Genomic DNA, 15,362 nt, shown 5'->3' on the forward strand with positions numbered 1-15,362 from the left:
ACTTTGGGAATTTAATGATGCTTAAGCCTTCACTTAACATCCTTAATGCATTCAGGAATTTCGCCTAATCCACTAAAACTGCAGCATAACTTACATATAGTTATGATAAAGAAATATTTAAATACCCCATGAAACGTCGACTTTTTTCAAGGGAAATGTTTATACGTTCACCTGTGATCTATTTTTCTTATTGCTGGAAAAGAACATGATTTAATTAAAGGTAAATGACAAAAATACATTATATCTTAATTGGTAAACATCGACTAAATTGATTCGAATTTTACTTGAAGTTGCTTGTATGGTAAAAGTTGTTTTTTTTCCCCTCATGACTACATTGACTGTATCTACTGCATATTTGTATTTGCATGAACATAACATTACTGTTTTGATATAGTTATGTTTTGTCGACCTTTTTTAACACAGCAGCACAGAGAACATGCTGTCAAGTCCAAAAATGATTTGTCCTCATAAATGAATTCTCCAGTTCAGAACTGCATTGTCTTCAGTATGTGCTTTGAATGTCAATGTCTAAGTTAATTTACCACACCATATACTTTTTCACTCCCGTAGAACCACTAATAGTCCTCCATCATCCTCTTCTATTTCCATCCCTCCCTGTAGTCCATTATGTAGCTTATGCAATATTGTTGATGATTTCAGTTGAAAACCCTCCCTGAGGCTGATGTCTAGCTATATGCTACACTCCATTGACTCTCCCCATCTAGCGAATTTCCCCTGATAGTGGTACCAGCTAAATGAAGCCATGAGGAAGAAAGAAGGAGGCAAGGAAGGGAGAGAAAAGGCAGGAGGAGAGATGAGTGAGGTTAAAGTGGTGGTGGGGGTTAACGAAAGGATCTACAGTAGCTTAGTGGGGGAAACGATTGAATTGAGAGGGAGGGATGGAAGATGGAGGTATTCAATATGCAATGTGTTTTTTGGCTTTTGCCGAAGGGGAGAAGACATTTACCCATATCATTTTTATATTCTTCCACCCTAGACACTGTGATTAAGGAATTTAAATTGTATTGACTTTGTAAGTCAAGATGGCCCTTTATGGTGCTAAAGAACCACAGACAAAAATGTTAGTATAAAGAGAACATAGAAAAAGAGGAGTGAGGAAGTAAATTCTACATTCAGAATGGTATTTTGGCGTTTGGCCTGATTTAGGAATCTTAATATTGTATTTGCTGTTTTTGGTAATAACTACGTTCTATTAGCATTGTCAAGCCATGACATTTGCTTGACAAATGTCATGGAGCGGTGTATAGTTGCTGCAAGTTTGAGGTCTTGGTTCTCAACCGGAAAAAGGCACTCTGCTTAATCCAGGGTTGGGGTCAGATTCTGCCTCAAAGGGGTTCAAGAAAGTGATAAAGCAGGTGATCTATGGATGGATTGGGTCCTTATCTGCTGCAATATAGTGAAGAAAGAGCCTATCCAAAGAGCAAAGCTCTGTATTTACTGGGCTATCTATGTCCCAACTTTCATCTATTGTGAGGAGATTTGGATTATGATTAAAAGTATGAGATCCTGGATCTAAGATGCTGATGTCAGCTTGTTTCACACCTTGGCTAGACTTGGCCTAAGAGATTGGCTGATTAGCTTTTAGTAGAACCGCTGCTCCTCCACATCAAAAGGAGTCAGTTTAGGTGGTTCAGTCATATGATTGCTATCTCTCATGAACACTTCCCAGGTTCTCTCGTCTTGTTCCACTCAGAGAATTTTACGGGACAGACCCAGAGCTCAGAGGAACTACACCCCTTCTGACCTAAGAATGCCTTTGAGTCCTCTAGAATGAACCGGAGGGTGTTATTGGGGAATGTCAGGTTTTTTCTTCTGGGCCTTTTAATCCCGTTACCCAATCTCTGATAAGTGGGTGGCAATGTAAATGGATAATCTCTAATGATTGATATTATTTTTCAGTTTGCTTGCTACTATATAGCATTCTCTTCTTCTGGGAAAAACAATATACTTTGCTCAACTATGACTGTTATCTTAACGCCCTTTTATGTTGCTGAGCCACCAACAAAGTGTTTTTCCTCGTGATGTGCCCAGCGATCTTTCTCCGATGTAGGGGTGAACCAAAGGTCAGGTAATCGCATATCCTTCAGGACTTTTCTTTGCAGGGAATGTCACTTGCAAATGTCCAATTAGAAATCTATTTGAGGCAACTGTCCAATTATTTTGAGCCCCCTGACAAAATATGTTAAGGAGCTGTAATTTTTATGCCTACATTCCTTTCTTTTTAAAGTGCATCGTCCTGAAGGCTCTGAAAACAATGTTGTTGTTTTTTTAGGTGCAAAACATACATATGCTAGTATTAAAACAATATATGGTTACATAACAGTATTGAGAGTGTGCTCTTTATTTACATGATGTTTTTGCTTTTCTTTTAACACCCTTAAGGAAAATGTTTCATATTCAGTGCGGTGCTCTCCAGCACTCTCTGTGGCTTAACGATATCCAGCAGTGATGTAGTTATAGTTGAATAAGTGGATTTATTCTGAATACTTATGAAACTGAAGAATTTTCGTATAAATTATAGAGTTTAAAAGCAGGTAGACAGTTCACATTATAACTACTTAATTCCGATTTAGAAGACTGTTATAATAGCAGCAGGTGACTGAAATGTTCTTGAGGGATATAATTGTAAATGATAGTTTGAGGAATGATGTGCATTTAATGACTGATTAAGTGCAAAGTTTTACAATTGAATATGCTTCAAGATTTGTCTCTGGTCTTCTGTTTCTACTCCACTCCAGGGTACATTGTTTCCATTACCTGATCCCCCTCACCAAGCAGGGGAACTATGCCATTGTGGCCAACGTGGAAAGCATGGACTACGACCCCCTGGTGGTCAAACTGAATAAGGACATCTCAGCCATTGAAGAAGCCATGGGAGCCGCCTTGCAGCAGCACAAGTTTCAGTATATATTTGAAGGTAAGCTGGACCCTGGTAGAAATTTCAAAAGGTGAAATTTACTCCCTTACTTCAGCATCCCTTGGTAGTTTGTAAAAATGTAGAGTTTATTTTTATTGTTTTCCACATCTGAAGAAATTGGCATTTGGAAAAAATGTTTATACTTTTAAACTGTATACCTTAACCTGTTCTCTAAAATCAGTTGTCCATAATTTTAACCATTTGTTATTTAAATTACCCTTTCAAGGATTGAGAACTCTTGAAAAGAATTAAACAAATCAGTTGGAACCCTGAGTTTGCCCTCCATTTTTGAGAACACTTGAAATGTTTTGTTCTTCTTTAGTCAACGGTCTTCTGTTTTCATCCAAATAAAACCTATGTTTTTTTTTCAGGTCTTGGTCATCTCATTTCCTGCATTCTAATCAATGGGGCCCAATACTTTAAGAGAATCAGTGAATCTGGCATCAAAAAGATGTGCAGAAACATCTTTGTCCTTCAACAGAACCTCACCAATATCACCATGTCCAGAGAGGCCGACCTCGACTTTGCTAGGTAGCTCTTTCTCATTTTTTTGTATTATCAGGAAGTGCTTTATAAAACAAGAAAAATAGCTTACAGCACCTTTCTTCAAGGACTGAGACAGCAAATGTGCAGTTTCAGTTACACGCTATAAAAACTTCAAGACATATAAGGGGCATTTGGAGATCTTCAACATGGGTAGTACTCAGTTTTTGTATTCAAAGTTTTTAGAGATACTATAATTTTTCAACTCCTACAGTATAACTTCCTGTTACTTCAGAATGTGGAGTTTTGGGTCAGAATTCCTTTTGACATTTCATGATGTAAATATAATATATCATTTTTTCAAGTTCCGAAAGAATCATTGTCAATGCCCGACAGAAGGTCAAGCAGCCTGTCAGCAACACTGTGTTTTGTGTCCAAGACGTTGTTTGTGAATCTGTCATCTATGTGAGTGAAAGGGTCATGCAAAACATGACGAACTGAGAGAGTCCTCAGGTTCGGGAAGATTCTCACCAATTCCTAAGTGTTTTGTAAGGGAAGTAGAAGAGATTGCAGGGACAGAAGTTGGTTGAAATGAGCATGTACAATATGCAGCAATGTTGGGAGAAAAGGGGCATTTATTTAAAGATACAAGTTGAGGAAGGAACATCAAATATTCATTTTAAAATTAACAGCCCGAAAATGCACCGTGACATGTTGTAGGGTTAATTAGCTTCTTTCAACATACCTTAAAATATTTCATATTTTTTACGGCTTTGGTGTTTGTGTGCCAGCAGAATTTGGGCATTATTATTTATCCAATTTGGTATAAATGCATTCCAAAAAAACAAACTAAAGAGGTAAAATGTAATGACCTGAACTGTTGTGGACTGTACCGGATGTGGAGGTGATTAGCATGTTATTTCTTCCTCCTGTCAGCTTTGATTACGGTGGAATGGGGGTGATGGCTTTTGTGTCTTTTCTCTCTTTCTCCTACTCTCCTGATTACGAGGCGTGGGCGGTGTGGAAGTGTTGATTGGGAATTGCAAAGCTCATTGTTTACACATTCATGGCTTTTTGGATTGGCCGGCCTCCGGCTCCTTAGATACAGACTCTCACAAATGCATACAAAACCCCCACATACACACACCTGTAGTGTGGCCCTAACTCCCACACATGCAAAAAGTAATAATAACCACACAGCAGCACACACACACACATATATATATATATATATATGTATTTGTTTTCCTACATTGCCTCCCAAACAATGTCCTGGCATAGAGATGCTATTGATGTCACCTATTCATATTGGCTGAAAAATAACAAATTTACTGTAGGACTCTGTATGTAACAGATTTGCAACTGAGTGTGTAATATGGTGTTGTAAAGCATTGCAGTTTTGAAATAAAGACGTTAAGAAAGTTGGCTTTGGTTAACCAGAATCAGCAGTGACAAACAGTCTGGTTGGACTACAAGAAGAATATTTGTTATTACCTCCCCTGGAAAGAATTGATGGCAAATAATCAAAGGAAGAAATCACAGCGGGATGTCTGCTTTACAGACTGGCTACAGATGTTTCCCAGTTTAGCCATGCTCCTGTTTCTGTTCCAGTGTGTGTGCATGATCATTTGTTCTTTGTGTTTTGGCTGCAACCGTGTCTACAAGTCCTGCACAAGAGCACCATAACAGCCAATGATCTGAGTTAAAACTACAGTAGGGCCCGGTTGTCAGCACTGCAGAACAAATAGACATGCACACCCCTACACACGCACACTCACAATACTTTTTGCTTTTTCCATAGAGTGAAAAATGGTGAGGAAACAGTGTCACCTTGTGGTGGGATGCTTGCTTGCATACTGTAAAAGCAAAAAAAAATTGTGAAAACTTACAGTACATCCAGTTGTAAATGTTGCACCTGCTGGTATCACCTGAATGTGTTTTTGTGCATGCGTGTGCGTGAGCAGGTGTATTAGTATCATCCCAAAGCAGTCTCATGTTGCTCAGTTAGAAGTTTGGCAGCAGCATAAGCTTGTATGTCAAGGTCAAACACACATGCACACACGATTAGAGAAACACACACACTCTCCAACCATCTGCTCAGAGACAGGACTCGTTTTGCAAACCTGTGTGTCACAGCAAAGTCATCTCTGAGTGTGTGTTTTTGTTTATTGACGGCGCACTCAACCTTATCACTGCACTGATCACCTCTTATTGTCCAGTGTAGCCACCGCTCCCTCTTTCTTTCTCTCTGCCTGTTTATGCTGACGGGTTGTTTTGACAAGAGCTGAGATAAGTTCAACATGAGAAGTTTGTGGTGAGTCCTTTATCTTGAAAAACATGAGAAAACTCAGTAGTTACACATAACAACATTTTTAAAAAGAGCGAGCACAAATACACATTATCAACTTAAATCACTGTGTCCTCATTTGTTTGTAGATGTATTTAAAGTTTTTGCTTCATGATGAGAATAGGCAACAAGAGTGTATATTAATGTTCCTGACTTACAGTTGAAAGAGCAAAATATTTAAAAAAAGGTTAATTACTTGATTTTAATCTGAATCGAGTTTCAAAGAGCCCAAATTCTCAAGTTAAAATGAAGGTTTGCCTTATCTTCTATTTAGTACTTCAGTAATTCACAATGCAAACATTGGATTGTGTTTCTAAAAGAACTTAGTTTTTATTCTTCACTTAAGAACTGTATTGAGTTAAAACACACACAAATATTAAAAAGTATAAAATGTTATTTAAATATTATACAGGTCTACATTATCTGCTCCAGGTAATTCCTTAACATTGGTGGAACAAGTACTACTTACAAAAATACTAGTGTTAAGTTAGAATAATAATTTATGAGATGGGAAAAATATCTTGTTCCACTGGCAGAATATCTTCCTTATAACTAGTACTTTTTCATCAATATTAAGAAATTATTGCCTTAAAAGGGCTCCATTGTTCTGAAATGTTACTTGTAAGTTACTTTTGTCTTATTTAAATTTTACTAAATGTAATCTTAGTGCACTAACTGTAAGATCAGATCAGATAATTGCACTAGAAACTAGACTAAAAATACTTGGTAAGATTTTGTGTTTTTGCAGTGAAGAGTATGGAAAAAGCTGTCTATTTCCAAGCTTTAATTTCTGTCTTATTGTTTAATACATTCATCTATGTTTTTGTCTCTTTGTCCATCTACCCTGCCTTACTGCTGATCACCTTTGCTCGGCACTGACCTTTTGTCGTTTTTAAGGGAGGTGTTTTGTTGTGAGAGCAACCCCGAAGCGTGCCACCTACAAGCCTAAAATGGCATGTTGTCATGAAGATCTGATGGTCCATTAGTTTGAGAAAATCGAAGTGTGTTCTCAGACGCAGACTGAAGCACCATTACAAATTCACAAAAAGCAAAGCTCTGAGCCATCCGGTAACCCATGCATGCAGGTTGGAGAGTTGTCATAACACAAACAACAAATCTGCCGCAGCTTAGCCAACCAGCTAGCCTAGACACCAGTCTGACAGTCTCATTGTCAAGGCACCCCAGGGTTCATCCCATCTCACCCACCTGTCTCCTACTGGAATGGCTCCAGTGTTCCAATCTACATGTCTGTAATGCACAATAAGGTGTTGCGCTCTGTAGTTTCCTAAAGTGTACCCCCCTGGTGGCTGTGCGTCTCTGAGAGTCAATGTGTTGGCAAATAAACTGTCTTTGGCTTGGAGCTTATGTGTGTCAAGGTGACAGCCTGGTGTGTCCTCAGAGATTGTAGTTATAAGTACAGTTGACGGCCATGTCAGGAGGTAGTGGGTGTCAACAGATAAAAGCGTTTGTATTTAGGCTGGGTTGCAGTACACTGTCACTTCTGTCTCCATCCTTGTCACCTTGTGTTTCTTGCCTTATCTCTCTCCTTCCTCTGTCCCCCCCACCCCCCACCCCCTGTCTTTTTCTTGTTTTTGCTATAGTCCAATCAACTTCACCGCCTCGGCTCAATTGAAATTCTCCTCCTCTCCGTCTACCTGCGCCCTCTCTCCTCTGTCGCTTGTTTTCTGCGTGCATGCGCAAGACGTTGTGTGATAAGGCTGCTCTTTGTTGATGGAGTCTGTCTCCATGCGTTTTGGTCTCTATATCCACACCTCCCAGCATGATGGCACTCGCCTTTGCTGATTAAGCCAGTCAGGGGTTCGTGTGTATTCGTGCGCAGGTTTGTGCCGATGCAGCGTGATGAGGCTGGTCTTTGCTGATGAAGCTTCACCCCAAGTCTCTGCAGACCTTTGCTCATTACCAGAGGAGAGACAAATGCACTGTTCTGGAGGGAGATGGAGACAGAAGGAGCGGAGGGAGCTATCATCCTTAGGTTCAAAGAGCTAAGAGAACGTTAAGACTGAGGTTACATGTTCACAAAGCCACCTTTTGGAAATTTGCTAATTTATATTTAGTAAAAATTTTATATTATCATCCTTGACTTGTATTTTTAAAGATTATTTTCTATTTTTGTTAACAATCTATTTGAATCAAACGTACAAGCAGACATAAATGAATAAACCCCTTAAACATAGCATTACATTTGATAAAAACACACTTAGGCTCCATCTCAGGTTGAGCATGACTGAGTCTGGTCTCTAGTTGTCATAGTAACACGTGTTTTCCAGCACACAAGTCTTTCAGATTCACTACAGTCAGATATTACTGTTATCAGAACAGAGGGGAAGATTTATTAGAGGAAAATATATCAGAAGCAACATTGAACTGGCTTCTTGACTGGCTTCTTACATTTCCATTAGTTTTTTTTTCAACATATAGATAATTTAAAAAGTCATTTTTCTGACAAAACACAATCTTTATAAACACAAATTTCTAGAGCATGTGATGTTTGAAACTGGTGTGCATAAATTTCTACCTCTGCAAACAGAAAACAGTTTATTAGAGACAGAAGTATATTGAGCACATAAATGGTCACTTGTTGGCAACACAAAGGAGAAGAGAGTAAGCATTCCTAGTTTCCTAAAACATGATGGTAGGTGGATAGGATATTGTGTTACACAGTGAGGGATAAGCTTAGTGTTACACATGTGACATCATAATTTCCTGCAACTTTCAGTTATGACTGAAAGTTATCATAATAACTTTGTGTTTATTTTGTGACACCCTTATTTTCATTTTCTTTGTATAGTTTCTGATTTTGAACATCAAACTTAATATATTAGCTGTGTGTGCTGCACTGTTAAGACATGAGTTAAAAGTAAGAGGAACAAAGTAGAAAGCCTTGTTGAAGGTGCCAGGAGGTATTTGTTACAGCACTAACAAGCCTTGGTTCCAGCTGATAGGCAGGTTGATCCACATGCTTGCACATCTTTTTTGTTATTATTATTTTCCCCCCTCTTTCTCATCTTTCTCCTACTAACTAATGTGTTTTCCCAAACATGCTGACAGAAGCAGCCTGTAATGGCTTTAATATTGTATACGCTACAAATGAGGGGAAATGAAATGTGCTGAATCTCATCTTTCTTCCACTTTTCTATTCTCGCCACTGCTTCTCTCTTGTTCCATTGTCATGTGTCCGTCGCGCGCTGCCGTCGCATCATACATTTATTTAATATTCCTTGCATATGAGGCAGAGGTAGGGAGCAGCTAATTAAAATTTAATGGAATGCACTCCACGGAGGCACGTCAGCACACATATACAAAGAAGCTGATTAATAAATCAGAACTCTTATAGATTGGACTTGTGGAGGAAGCAGGTGGAAATTGGCAAAAAATTACTGTGTGCGGTTTTCATGTGTGGGTGAAGGAGGAGTGTGCACAGAGGGAGGCTGAGGGCTGTAAAGACTCTAAAGAGGAGGGCAATCAAAACAATTCACCGTGGTGCTGTTTGAAAAATAAGACTTGTTTCATTAACCAGTTGCTACTCCACCAAAGGGAAACGTGTGTGTGTGTGTGTGGGGCGGGTGTTTTTGTGTGTAAGCCACAAGGGCTTCTTTCTTGATGGTGGGGTGCGGAGAGATTTTAATCTTATTAACAGCCTTTCCCTGTTCAGCAAATAGCTTTCCAACTGCTTGGGTAATGAACTGTTTGAAAGTGTTTTCAGCACACACTAACATACATCACTCAGACACATTGATAGATCGACCAACATGCACACGCCAACACGTGTTTTTTTTTTGTTTTTTTTTCTTTCCAGACCAGCCTCCCCCTCCTCTAACCGCTGAACAAAGCTCAGATTGCAAGCAGTCCTCATGGTTCACCCCCCCAAACAAACACACACACTCTTAACAGACAGCTGACAGTTTGCCACTCTTTCTTCCTGCAGATGCTGCTGTCGTCACATGAGATCTTACAGCAAGAACTATCATGTACACAAAGGCTTTAGTACCCCCTTATCAGCTGTAAATAAACATAATTACATCCTTTTCTCAGCTACCTAATAAATTAATTCCACAATTACACTAAAATGTCAACCTTTCAGCTGGGACATTTATTCATTAAATCCCACTTGGTGTTGCAGAATCACAGCAAGTCATCCAGGTCTTAAACAGCAAAGTAGCCCCAGTTCATCACGCTAACATCGTCATGTTTGACAGTAGGGTTATTTTTTTTCGTTTTTAATGGCGTCAGCTTCATACCAGATGTAACGCAGTTTACACCTTCCAAAAGGTGTAAACTGACAGTCTCGACAGAATGTTTTCTCAAATAGCAAGGGGGATATTCAAGATATTTGGGGGGAAATTTGAGACAGGGCTTTCTATTCTATTTGGTCTGCAGTTTTTTTTGTTCTTTTTTTTTTTACAAGAAAATGGGGTTATAAAGTTTTTGAAAGACTACCAGTGAGACTACCACTACTTTACAGTCAGATGACGGATAATGATTTGTGTATTTACCCTGATATACTTTTGGAAAATGGCTCGGAAACACATGGAAAAATCTTTAGCTGTTACACAAATGGAAAACAAAAACATTCCAAAGCTAATGTATGCATGATTAAGTGATTTATTAAGTACAAAATAGGGTAAATACACTGTTTACACCCAGACACAACTTTTATTTGTTTTTAGTACACTTTCCCCAACTTTCAGTAAATATCCAAAATATTTCATCTGAAAAATGTATTTTAACGGCAAACCAATAATCTTAAATTTCTGCTGTTGTAATCACGGTTGGCCAAGCACATCCAAAATTAAATGTATGATTCGTTTTATTGTGAGATGAGCCCCCTTGTTGTTGCTGTCTCATCTCAACCTCAGTTAAGTAGTGAGTCTGCAATACTCAATCATTTTAACAGCTTTTTTCATAAAAGTGAATTCAAGGATGAGAAAAATGAACAAAGCCTTGAAGAGGAATGAAGAGCAGGATGGAGGGTGAGACGGAATGCAAATGCTTTGGTGATCAAGGGCGTCTCTCGTCAAGGGAAGGCCAAAAAACAGATATTATGCACCTCTGCTTCTCATTTATCTCCAAAGTGATCTGGCGTTTATTTTATAGCTCTACTTTATTTCATCTCCCCCGTCATAACTCTTTTCATGTTTTTTTCTCCAGTTTTAAAGTGTTAAAGTTAAAAAATGGTATCACATAAAAGACAGACGCAGGAGAGAAGTTCCATAAGTGGTCATTAACGCCTTGTTAGCAATGAAAATGAACTCTACAAAATGTGCTAAAGCTAGTTCTTCTCCTTTAACTGGCATATTGAATTTCATATAGAACACCAGAGAGCTTAGCTTCTTTCCCTTTTAAGATGCATTCACATGAACAATTCGGAGTCTGTTTTCAACTGTCAGACAAAATACAAAAAATCAAAGTATCTAAAGCTAACTGTTTTAAAAGAAACATAAGGGCTTCATTTATCATAACAGTGTTACTACTCCCCTTCTTGAGCAGCTTTCTGCCTTACAAAGCTTCAAGGGTTTCTGTTGTTGGGCGACCAACAGCTGTCCTTGGCCAAGGTTGGTAGTTTATTCTAATAAAGGAAGCCCTTCCTTCCTCTAAGGAGAAAATAAGCCCTGTAGCAGTTTCAGCTGCAGCCTTCTCTGTAATTATTTACACAAATCCAATACTTCAAATTACCCTATCGATTTGCAAATACAAATTCAGATACTGGCTAACTCAAATAGTATAATCAACCTGTTTCCACTAGATGTATTAATACGAAGTTGTCATGGAATAATTTTTAATGTTGCAACCACAACTGTAAAGTGTTTCATTGGGATTCTATGTGTCAGACCAACACATACTTGTACTATTGTCTCCAAAGTGAGCATAAGCTATTTTGCAAAAATGGATGGGCAAAAATTCCAGTCTCTGCAGGTGCACATGTGGTTCGGAAATACTCCAAACAATATGCAGCTGTCATTTCGGTAAAAGCTGGTTCTAAAAAATATTCACTGTGGAGTAGAAAATAAATACTTACAATACATTTTTAATTATTATGGTTTTTTTGTTATTGTTTTTTTAAAAAAAAGAAAAAAAAAAAAGAGAGAGAATCCCATGTATTACTTTCCTTTTTTTTTTTTTTTTACAATTTTGTACCACTTAGTGTTAGCCTATCACATAAAAAAAGTATTCAAGTTTATTGTTATTAAATCTGAGGACAAGTGGTTATAAAAGCTTTTGCAAGGCATTGTAAAAGGTGAACTGACTGTAAATCCTTTCTGTGCTGCAAACCACTGCTGCTGTCCTCTTGCCCAAGTTTGCTTCCGCAGCTACACTGTGGAAGCTTAACATTTAGGCCTTGACGGCACTAGAAGCTAAAATCTATTTTAGTGTTTGCCTACATGAGCTTCCTCTTTTTATACACTCCAGAGTAGGGCTAGACAGTAACACGCATTTACTTTCGAAGGTGTTTGACCTATTTTGCCCGAGACCAAAAAATATCTTTGAGATCTCCTGCTGCACTACCTTACCTTGAGTCTTCTCTCCTTGCTTAGGAATGTGTATTTCCTCTGCTGTGCATTGACCAGTAAATGCATCAATAATAATTTCTTTCTGCTGAGTCATAAAACGTTCAAAACTCCACCTTGAAGGATCCTGTAAAAAGCCGCATGCAGTTAGTGTAGAAAACAAATCCTGTTTGACATATTTGATCCAATTTGTGCAGAAGTGTGGTGTTTAACGGTGCCTGCTGTCCATTTGTGCTACCGCTTTATCAGTATGTACTTCATGCACTCTTTCAAATGGTCCGTTGAGGCGTTTGGTCTTGATTAAAGAGCTGTTTATTCTACACACAGTCCCTTTCCTCTTCTGTGTGTCTGCAATATTTCAGAAGAACAGTCTTGGCTATTGGGAGCCTGTATATGTTTTCCCCTTTAACTGCATCTCACAGCAGCAGCTTCACCGGGTCCCTTGATGTCCGCTTTAAAAAAATTTGAGCATGACAGCAACAGTGGTTAGTCTGGCTTTTGTGCTCTCTTTGTTTTCCGCGTTTCTTTGATTCACCCCTGGAAGAGGAAAAACAGACGTATATTAAGTGTCTGTTTTTCTCTATCTCCTCCCTGCATTCTTCCACAACTTCACTAGCTGTAGTCATTCTGTTATGTTATTCATCCATAACCTGTTACTGCTTTCTGTCCCTCCTTGCAGGCAGTACTATGAGATGCTGTACAACACTCCAGATGAGTTGCTGAACCTGGTTGTGGACCAGGGCGTTCGCTACACAGAGCTTGAGTACATCAACGCCCTGTCTCTGCTACACCGCAGTCAGACGGGGGTAGGGGACATGAGCACCCAAAACGTCCGTCTGCAGAGGCTGAAGGAGATCATCTGCGAGCAGGCTGCCATCAAACAGGCCACCAAGGACAAAAAGATCACCACAGTGTAGCAAGAAAACAGAGGGGATTACTTTGCCTAGCATTTTGTGTTCAGTTGTTTTGTTACTGATCCATGAGATCTCTAAGAGAGTAAAGATTGCTTTAGACGTGAGATTGTATGAATTTATTTTGAGGTGCGTCACTTGTGTTTTCTTGCCTGATGTGACGATAAGGGTTGTAGTCGAGAGCTGACACAGACGTACACGATTCCACTTCTTGAAATGGAGATCATCGATAAGCTTACGCTGCACTGACTCGCTCTAATTGGAAAGTTAGATGACAGCCACCGCCACCACAAACTTTGCAAGTCTACTTTCTATATCAGGCATCTTGCATTGTCAGTTTTCACTTTTTAAAAGACATAAATTCTCGCTGCACTCCAAAACCTGCTAACAACCCCCAACTCTCCAAAACAACAGCTCCGGTTTAAACGACACCATCTTGGACAGTCACCTGAACTCGGGCCCTATCTCATCTCATTTTCCTATTAGAACCCAAGCTGCTGCTCTCCATTACACCTCCATCTCTCCTCTCCTGCCAGCCCCTATGGACTCACTGATTCCGTTTGCAATAACAGATGCCAGATTAGACTGTCTGAATGAGGCCACTTCCTCCGCCTGCTGCCAATTTAGTTTGGTCCCCAAAGAGCTCCCTAGCTTCCCTAGAATTGTATCATATCTGCAGTTGTCAAAAATCTGAGTCCTGGTCTGCTTTTTTTAAAGTTTCTGAAGTTGCCTTGTGCAAGGTGTAGGAGAGTAAATCACAACTTTTTTTTTTCAAATTATATTTTTCAGGTCTAATATACTGCATTCCTTTTTCACATTTTGAAATGTTACAACCACATATTTTGTTTATTTTATTGGGGATTTTTGTTCCTACTTTCTCAAAAAACACCTGAAGCTCAGTCGAATTCTGTGGTTAAATTGGGTGACCGTACATTTTAAAAATGTTTAGGGTTGTTGTGCTGCTGGAAGGTGAATTCTCACCCCAGCCTCAAGTCTTCTTCATCCACCTTCCCATCAATGCTCACTAAATTCCTCCCTCTGCTGTGGAAAACGGCTCCGCCAGAGTTACAGAAAACCATAATAAAATACAATAAAGCATGAAGTTGAAACCGTGAAAATCATAGAAATGGGCATAAATACTTGTTCAAATATTTCTACAGCAGTCATTTCCGTAACTAAAATCATACCGTCCTGTTTAAATCCCTAAAAGTAAACCAAGCACCATGAAAACAAGAGAAGATCCCAAGTCGCTTCCCTCCCTGTTTTCCGCTCATTAACTTTGCAGAGAAGTATTTAACGAGTGGAGGAGAGAGAAATGGGAGCCTTGTCAATATGGCGGTCCCACCACAGGTCTCCTTGAAGCCCACAGAGCAATCCATCTTAGTGACACAGCCTGGAATCGATGGGGAAACAACGATGGAGCTGCTGAGTGGTTTGCCTACTCCTCTGTAATGCACACTTGGTGCAAAATCCTAGATGTGCTCATTCATTTGTTCACTTCAGAATTAGTTCTGAAAGGTTACACATGTGGAAACTTTAATACAATATTCTCCAACTGTGTCGTGCCTCTCGCATATGCTGTTAGATGTTCATCACACTGCAAGGCTGATCTTTTTGTCATGCAAGTAATTCCCATAGTTTTTTGGGTTTTTTACACTAGGTTGTGTGTCATGTTTTTCTTTTCAATGCACACTATTTTTGCACATGTATTGAATCCCACTGTATCACGTTTGTCTTGATCTTGTTCTAATCTTTTGTTTTTGTTCCTCATATATAATCTCAAATCGGTCTGCTTAAAATTAGCCTCATGCGATTTGTCAGTGCATATGATAATAAAGATTTTTAAAAATCTCTTAAATTCTTCCATTAATTTTTGTATTTTAAACATTTTCCTTACATCGTATTTTCTGTTGATGCTATATTAGTACCATCTATCACATATGACAGTGATAGATCCACTCGAAGCAGTGGAGATGTTTTCATTCTCAATCTGGAGCTTGTCTGGTCCAAAACCAACACTAGAGGATGCACTAAACCTGACAGGTGTGTTATGTGACCAGACTTCAAGGCCCGAAGAGCTTTTAACAGTGGCATATTGGGAAAAATAAACACAGACAGCGTACAACCTGAGGCCTCAGTTGTTGGCATTATTTATT

At 39.0% G+C, this 15,362-nt stretch overlaps 1 protein-coding gene across 1 annotated transcript in view; it reads left to right on the top strand.

The window, feature by feature from the left end:
* The window catches only part of exoc4 (exocyst complex component 4), a 121,832-nt gene extending 106,768 nt beyond the window's left edge, over positions 1-15,064 (top strand). The window contains exons 18-20 of the mRNA XM_032589445.1: positions 2,760-2,938; positions 3,310-3,469; positions 12,975-15,064. Coding sequence (XP_032445336.1) covers positions 2,760-2,938; positions 3,310-3,469; positions 12,975-13,212 — 577 coding nt within the window. The 3' untranslated portion in view covers positions 13,213-15,064. The remainder of the gene's footprint in view (positions 1-2,759; positions 2,939-3,309; positions 3,470-12,974) is intronic.
* Positions 15,065-15,362: the final 298 nt, after the last annotated feature.

Source organism: Xiphophorus hellerii, chromosome 17, assembly GCF_003331165.1.
Source record: "Xiphophorus hellerii strain 12219 chromosome 17, Xiphophorus_hellerii-4.1, whole genome shotgun sequence".
In the NCBI taxonomy this organism is placed as follows: Eukaryota; Metazoa; Chordata; class Actinopteri; order Cyprinodontiformes; family Poeciliidae; genus Xiphophorus; species Xiphophorus hellerii.